This window comes from Benincasa hispida, chromosome 6 (genome assembly GCF_009727055.1).
Source record: "Benincasa hispida cultivar B227 chromosome 6, ASM972705v1, whole genome shotgun sequence".
NCBI classification, from domain to species: Eukaryota; Viridiplantae; Streptophyta; class Magnoliopsida; order Cucurbitales; family Cucurbitaceae; genus Benincasa; species Benincasa hispida.
In genome coordinates, this window is record NC_052354.1 from 32,549,828 (window position 1) to 32,558,636 (window position 8,809).

Genomic DNA, 8,809 nt, shown 5'->3' on the forward strand with positions numbered 1-8,809 from the left:
AAAATTAAAAGTCGAAAGACTTATTAATAAATTGAAAGAATAAATTTCATAATCTATAATTTTAGAAATGGAGGCACTTGTGGCAATGACCATACTAAAGCTATAATAACTACCTTTTTGTTACCGTATATGCTGTTTTATAATTCTTGATTAGCTACCATCAACACTATTTCAAGTTCTCTATTTGCTACAGTATTTGCTATTTATTACCATTTATATTATTCAGCATTCATCATTATTCTTTACCATATTGTTTATTATTTTCTTCTCGAACTAAAATAATTGGCACCTTAAACACATATTATTATAACTCAAATTAAAATAATCTACACTTCAAACATAAATTATTATAACCTAACTATAATAACCAACTCCTTGTCCCAAACGTCCCTAAGAAACTATTTGATAATCATTATATTTTTAAAAGTTGAATTTATTTAATACTTAATCTCATAACCTATATTTCAAAATGTTTTAAAAATTTTAACCAAAATTTAGAAATTGTTTTAAAAATTTTAACCAAAATTTAGAAATTGAAGTTAATATTCAAGACTTCGGCTTTGTTAAACTTGATTAACCTTCGAACAGTGAAAGGAAAAAATTGTTCTTAAACAAACCAAATTTCTAGAAACCTGATTTTTTTTTCTTCATCAAACATATCTGATTGACCTCACTAAGCAAGATGATTAAAAAGAAAAAATGAATTAGAAAATCTGTATGAAGTGAAAAAGAAAGTAATCAAATCTCAATTGAACAGATCCTCCCCATAGTATACAATTAATTCTCACTCGCTGAATAAATTAATTCTCTCTCAATAATCAAAACTACAGAAATTTGGAGCTAAAAAAAGTATCAAAAAGAAAAAGAATCAAACTATAGAGAACTAAAGTTACCTCTCTGACCCTATATTTGCCTTCTCCTAAATAATCTTTTTGGCATCTTAGAAAAATTGGTCATTCAGTAAAATCTATGAACCAATTAAGGGGGCAATTGATTCTCAACATGAAAATCTATTGAAAAGAGTTCTTAATGAAGCAATCTATTGATTATAAGGAGGCCATTTCAGAGTTGTAGAGGGTTACATCTTCCATAAGATCACGAGACATTGCAGACGGTATTCGGTGGTGATTCAGAATCCTTGAAGTTGCAATTTTAGCCATCTCATAGTTCAACACAATAACCCTTTCATCATCCAAATCAAACCTTACACTATCTTCACTTTTGTCCACAAGTTGGCACAAGTGTTTCAGGTTTTCAACTTCAACTCCATTTACTTTCATAACCTGCTCAAGCGAAAGAATGAACATTCAGCAGATTGAAACTTTGAATAAGCTTTGAATACACTGTAATTTTAGTCAACAGCTAGTAAAGATCCAATTGTAGAAGAAAAAACATAAAGCAAAGAATGTACTGAACACTTGACTGATTTCCCCAAAGTTCATTATCATAAACCAAAGACGAGCCCTGAATTTCTATTTCATATTTGTTTGTAAACGCATTCAGTTTAACAATTCATAAGAGCATTGCAAAGCAAATTTAAGTAGGGTGATACGTGGATCAGAAAGAGATCTAAACCATTTATTCACATTGAACTTAAATCTTTTGTAATTTCTTTGGTTTGGGCTTCTTGTCCTTTTATAAATTTTATACGAGGAAATTTGTTTCTTATTAAAAAAAGACATTGAACTGAACTCTACCAAGTTCTCACTTCATTCAAAACAGATTTTCTCTGAGCAATAAAATTTACACATTAAAAGCAATGGCAATGGGGTTATGAGAATATTGGTCAACGTCAACTCATGATTTAACAAGGTATTAAAATAGGTCCAACTTAGGAGGTTCAATAGATTCTTGTAATGTTAAGGACGAGTGTTCAAAGAATATGTTTTTGAGAAGGGGGGGGGGGGGGGGGGGGGGCGGTTACGTTAAGACAAATTTCCAAGATTTCGAAAATATGGAATCATGGCATTCCACCATAACAAAATAGATAAAACCCCCTATATCTTTATTATAACCCTTAAACCTCATTAAAAGTTAAAAGACAATGGCATACACACACACATGTATACTTATGAGCATGCATCTTACCTGCAACTCTGCAAGACGCTCATACCCTGCATTAATATCATCCATCAACACCTGTGAAAATAAGCAGCAGTTACCAAATTGAATCTGAAATATTAACTTTAGTTACTAATAACCCAGATGACAAGAGTTTCCATACTTCTTTTTTTCCCCTTTTCTTTTTTAAATAGGAAATGAGGCATGATTTCAAAGTTTTCATTGCCAAGCGATATCTTATTTTCATGTAAAATCAATGAAAACTCGGCACACAAATTACTTATTATGCATGCCTCAGAATAATGAAAGCAAACCTGTGAAAGAATGACAAGTTCTTCGCCAGGCTTTTTTGGTAATTCCCTTAGTGCCCTCTCGCACAAGCGACGAGGCGAAGTATTATACCAATCTTCTCCATACTCATGAAGGTAAGGCTGGATAAGTGGAATGAAGACAAGACCGGCAAAAATGTAGTAGCTAGGAAGCTTATCAAACTGATGAACTGGTACCAAGGGTCGCAACTGCAGAGTATTGAACTTATTTATATAATTATTTATCATACATGCCTCAGAACAATATGTTGGATTGCAAATCAGTTTGGATTGATTTTCATTGAGACTTCAGGAATACTCTTTATCTTCCCTTTACCTCTAATATATAAAAATATATGACTGGAATGACTATTTTAGAACTTTATATCATGGGATTGCTTGAGTCGTTAGGAAGAGATTATGAGAAAATGGTACTAGTTACAGAATACATGAAACTCATTAGAATGAATATGAGAGCTACAGAAAGCATACAGGTCGGAGGGTGATACTGAGCTCATGCACTTCACCGTCCCTTAGAATTTTGAGAACAGATTTTTCATTGGGTTTCTTCATAGAGACCAAATGGTCAAATGTGATCCGCTCCCTGTTTCGGAAAGAAACTGCATAGTATGAAAATTACAATGGGAATAATTATTGGAAATAAGAGTCGAGAATTTTAGCAAAATGAGACGATCACAACTTACTTTTACAACTATTATAAGAATTGCAGACAATAGCTTCATCAAAATGAAATGTCACTTTATTTCTTTTATTTTTTTAACATCTTGAGTTAAAAAATGTGTGGGGTGAGATTCAAACCCCAAACCATTTGGTTGATGAAACAAAGCCTTGACCAGCTTTGCTCTGGCTTCTTCTTCTTTTCTTCTTTTCTTCTTCTTCTTTTTTTTTTTTTTTTTTTTTTTTTTGACGTACTGAAATCTTCACTTTGAATTCATCATTATTCCAAGCACATCAATAGGTTGAGAGAAAAAAAAAAGTTAATTAAAAGACAAAGTAAAATTTGGTGGAAGTAGACTTATATGCAACAACGATAATTTGATTTATGGTCTCTTCCCTTTCTTATTAGCTATTCCTTGGTCCTTCCATTGGAGTGTCTAGACTTTGCCCATAGGTTGCCCCTGCCATTGATCCACTTCCATGAGTCTAAATCTGCTTTCTCTTGGTGTTTTATGACTACACATAGGTTGTGGAGCAAGTTCTCACTGCTCTAAGATTTTTGTCAGCTAGTTTGGGGCTGTGTGGTACTTCTTGATGCTTTGTGTTTCTTATATAATGGGGAAAATTTTTTAAATATACTCAAATCTCTTCACTTGTTTTTGGGTTTAATAATGATTAGCATTGAAGTAAGAGATCATGAATTCAAGCTCCCACAATATTATTTCCTCCAGGTTGATATCAATACTTTAGGTTTTTAATTTGGTGAGTCAAATTAATATTTGAATCTATACATGGATAGGAGTATCAAGGATACATTAAACTAGATAAAATATATCTTTAACCTATTAATGCAAGCTTTTGGGTCTAGTGATAATTTAAGTAAATAGAAGATAAGAAGACTGAAGAAAAGAAGTAAGATAAACCCACCCCATACCATCCCCATACTTTCTTGTCGGTGACAAATTGGGCAAGATGTGAATCCCATGTTATCTAGTATATCATATACAACAATTTCTTCCTTGTGAAAATAGAAATATAGCATGGTAATTTTAAAGAGAAAATAGAAAAAGTACTAAATTAGGGAAAAGAAAATAAGAATAATAATAGCAACGGTAATGTATTACAGAATGGACATAGGATATAATAGCAATGATAATGTATTTAAGAATGGACATAGGATACCTGTTCCATCATTGGCAATAGGCTCACCGTCAAATGCAAGGATGATATCATCTTTTTTCAGGATATCATAAGCATCTGAAAGGGGATTAATTTTGTTCACAAGTACTCCAGTCATTCCAGGGCCCATCTTGAAGTGGTTTCGAAGTTGAACATTTTCAGTAATCTGGCAGGACAAACCAAGTGAACAGAATCCAACATATTTTCCACTCTCTTCCACACCAGCTATAAAATGCCTTATCACAGGGACAGGAATTATGTACCTGTGGAATCCATTTACAAGGGGAAGAACTAAGAACGAAAAATTGTTTAAGGTCGGGAGTTATTGAAGTGTGTACAAGTGAAGCATAATTATTTAAGAAAAGATAAAGTTTGCAACCTGCAATCATGTTCCACAATGGAAGATACTAAGTTTGTTACTCCCAGTAAAATTTTCAACTCATCACTCACCCAATATTTTCTGCACCAGAAAGGTTTTGGAAAGCTACTCCAGCCACTTTATTGCCCATGATTGCTGGCCCACCACTATTTCCTGGATTTATAGCAGCGTCAATTTGAATAGCCATCAACTGGGATGCACCATGTACATATTGTGTAAGTTCAATCCTAGAAACAACACCTTTAGTTACAGAGATGTTATCCCCACCTGCGATAAAACCAAAATTGGATGTCAAGTGCACCATTATAATGTCGACATGTGGAAATGAATAGCAGAAGGGATGCATGTGATTAGAAGTGGTTTGGCCTTAATTTCCTTGAATTGTGTCATAATTACAAGTAAACAGAGATACAGATTATTAAGAATTGATAATCATAATTCCTACTTTCAAAAGATACCTTATGACCCATGTAATAATAGGAAACCTAGTCCCTTCGACTACCAGCAAAAAGCCAAAAACAAATAAAAAAAAACTATAAGAAGATCCTAAAATAATAAAGCCAGAAAATTATCAAATACACAGTTGTTCTACTTAATAAAATCTTTAGACCAAACAAAACTAACATTCGACATGCAGAAAGAAACGTGCATAAATTAGAGAAGAAGCATTTTCAAAAGATGGAGATGTTAATTTATAAAACTGATTACCATTTTACCACATTTAATTTATCGAGACAATGGTAGAAGTCTATACCCTGAGGATAACCAACAACGGCCACAGTTTCTTGCAAGATAGGAATATCTCCCAACTCCAAACAATTGGTGTCTTCCCAAAATTCTTCACTATTAACGACCAGAATAGCCAGGTCACATTCGTGACCAACAGCTTGAACTTCTGCCCTATACTTTGTTGGTGACCCATGCTTTCTTACAAGGACGAAGGTATGATAAGCGACAACATGAGCATTTGTAAGAATCTTTTTTCCAGATATGATGAATCCTACATTTTTTTTTTTCAAAATAGACACAAGAAATATGCACATAAGTAAGAACTCTTACAAAACATGACAACAGATTTCATTGGGGTCAACTTCAAAGCATAAATGAGAATGAAAATATACTTAGTAGCTCAGTAACTTCCGATATGAACGTTATTTAAACTACTTAACATGTGCATATGTATAAAAATCCATTCTGATTTCTAGGGACCATATGAAATCCATTCAAGTAAAGGAGTTTAAAGAGCTGGAGAATGAAAATAAAATGAAGAAAAACTCCCAAATCGGTTTTAATAAATAAAGTTCGAATCGTCCCATTTGGCTGTAACTGTTTATGTATTTCCCCAGTAAATGAAATCCAAGAACAATTCAATGGTCATGGTCACAACAATCAAATGCAATAGGTAGAACTGATTAATTGTGAACTCGTTACTAGATGTCCCTCATAAAATCAAAGTCTACATACGGGAATGCCAGCAAAACACAGTTTACAACAATGTAATCTCCAGTTTTAACAAGTAAAACAATAGCAGCCTGAAGAGAATAGTAAGACGATCAATTAAGTTTCAAATTTCAAGAGGCAGTAAAGTAAAAAACAGAGTTCAATCAATCATACTAACTACAAATTAAGTACATTAAGCCACAAACCGGAACCCATAGTTTCTCGCTGGGACTTGTTCTGCCATGGAAGAAGGTAGTTGGGGCTGCAGGAAACAGTGAAAACCTTGACAACGGAATCCAGTGCCAGCTCAATAGCAGAGAATGTATCAGTGGTAATCCTCTTGCGCTCAATCCTATTCAAATGAGGCTGTAAAGAACGAAGGCCCCGCCTCCTCGAGGTGGTACGAGTTCTCAGCAATGGCTTATGAGAAGAACAAGGCACAGGGTCATTCCCATTACTGGGGTTTTCTTCGTTCCGATGACTCTCGCCATTGTTGCAACAATGATCGAGTGTGGGGGATTTTAAGGAGGAATGAGATGCAGAAAGTGAAGAGTACGGAACAGCATTAGCTCTGATATTGATTGCAGCGGCAAGAGAGGAGGCCGGTGGGAAATAACAATCGTTGAGGAATTTAAATGAAGAGGAAGAGGAGAACCTGCGAGCTGTGCGGAGAATTTGAGCGAGCATGGCCATGGCTTCTTCTTCTTCCTCCTCCTTATTCTCTCTCACACGAGAGACCGAGGCTGTCTCGGGTTTCTGTCTCTGAACCAAACGGCAGGGAGAGGAAAATTGCGATTCTGTATAGACGGCAAGAAAGGGAAATTTTTTGAAAAATTTCACAAAATGACTTGAAATCCAAAAGCTTTCTCTTCCTAAAAAATTTTCTACTACTGAGTTTCTATGCGAAATTCTAAAATTACTCCAATCTTTAAAAAGTCTTCAGGGATGAATGCGTGTCTCTACGAATATTTTATAACGATGGGGTCTCCCTCCATTTCGTTCATTTTCTAATCGTTGGGAGAATACTAACCGATCAGATAGAGAATACTAATCGAGCGTTTAGATATTACTAAGCAATCGTATAGAGAATACTAAGCGATCGTTTAGCTGACTGTTACGCGATTGTTTAGTGCAATTATTTAGCTACCTATTATGCGATCGTTTAGATATTCGTTATGTGATCGTTTGGTTAACTATTATGCAATCGTTTAGATATCTGAAACGATCGTTTAGTTTTTGTTACACGATCGTTTGGCTAACTGTTATGCGATCACTTAGTTTTTGTTATGCGATCGTTTAGATTTTGTTATACGATCGTTTGGCTAATTGTTACGCAATCATTTAGATATTTGTTTATGCGATCATTTAGTTTTTATTATGCGATCATTTAGTTTTTATTATGCGATAATTTAGTTTTTGTTATGCGATCGTTTAGATATCTATTATGCGATCATTTAGTTTTTGTTATATGATCGTTTAAGTTTTGTTATGCGATCGTTTAGGTTTTGTTATGCGATATCGTTTAGATTTTGTTATGCGATCGTTTCGTTTTTGTTGTGCAATCGTTTAGATAAATTTATGCTAAATTTGTAGAATACAATTGGTGTTGTGCATTTAACTAAACAAATAAATAACTAAGCGATCGTTTAGATAAATTTGTACTAAATTTGTAGAGTATAATTGATGTTGTACATTTAACTAAGCAAATAAATAGCTAAGCGATCGTACAGAAAAAACTAAGCGATTGCCTAAGAAAATTACATATTGTTGAGTCTAGATGGGCCAGTGTCAGGTGTGTTTGTCTGTACGTTTTCTTGTTATGTTCTCTCTGACCATATTGTGTACACCTATGTATTTTTCGTGGCTCCTCTCTAATTAAAGGTATCCTGACGATTTGACGTTGACCTATACTTGCTACCTTTTGCGGTGGTAGAATTGGTTCAAAATCTCCAACATATGGCCTTCAAATCCATTCTTGTCTGTGTTTGACTAGGAAGATTGGTATGGCATAAGCAGCAAGCACACACTCAGCTGTAAATCATTTTGCACATAATGTTTGAACATTAATGTTTCTCAGGATCACTGCAGATATTACATGGTAGCACAGGATCTCGAGGCAATTAAACTCCATGCACGTACATGTTCGTGAACGAAGATCAACCACTCCATACACGTACATTGTCCACATTGGACCCTCCACTTGCATTCATCCACTAAACACCGGATAGTTAGCAAGCTCTTTGTTGACTTTTTTTACATGGTAGTCAAAGTTCTTTCTTATTGCAAGCATCGATAATTTAACTGACAAATCATATTTCAAAAAGAAAATTTGACCGACCTTTATATCCTCGTTATTCAGACAATCATGAGGTATTGTGATGAGGTCGTCATACGATGGGCCCTCTAATGGTCTGGGTATATCAACAAATGGTTTGATTGGAACAGTGGAATGCATTAGAACCGAAGGCATCACAATTGGTGGAACGGGAGAAGGTGGGGTTGGAACATGGATGTTAGGTGTTCGAGAAGTTTGTAGTCCTGAAGATTGTCCATATCCATGTTTAGTATCGAATTGTGAAGTACATCTGGGTTCACTATTCTGACCAAACCAAGTTTCACTTTGGTCATCCCCAAGTTACATGGCTCAGTATCATCATCAAATGAAGACATAGTATGAATATTGCATGTCGGAATGGTTGCACACCCACAATTTTGACTGGTTGAAATGGGTTGATCGGTTGGATTGCAATGCTGGTACATATTG

At 34.7% G+C, this 8,809-nt stretch overlaps 1 protein-coding gene across 2 annotated transcripts; it reads right to left on the minus strand.

The window, feature by feature from the left end:
- Positions 1 to 772: 772 nt before the first annotated feature.
- LOC120080573 (protease Do-like 10, mitochondrial) lies at positions 773 to 6,899 on the minus strand. 2 transcript variants are annotated; one of them, XM_039035283.1, is made up of 8 exons: positions 6,252 to 6,899; positions 5,360 to 5,605; positions 4,677 to 4,872; positions 4,230 to 4,489; positions 2,862 to 2,989; positions 2,376 to 2,579; positions 2,089 to 2,139; positions 773 to 1,283 (listed from the first exon to the last, which is right to left on the minus strand). In XM_039035283.1, exons 1-8 carry the CDS (start codon positions 6,736 to 6,738, stop codon positions 1,047 to 1,049), a joined length of 1,809 nt encoding a protein of 602 aa, XP_038891211.1. In that variant the 5' UTR covers positions 6,739 to 6,899; the 3' UTR covers positions 773 to 1,046. The 2 variants fall into 2 exon arrangements, with proteins under 2 accessions (XP_038891211.1, XP_038891212.1); XM_039035284.1 differs by lacking the exon at positions 5,360 to 5,605.
- Between the last annotated feature and the right edge of the window lie 1,910 nt (positions 6,900 to 8,809).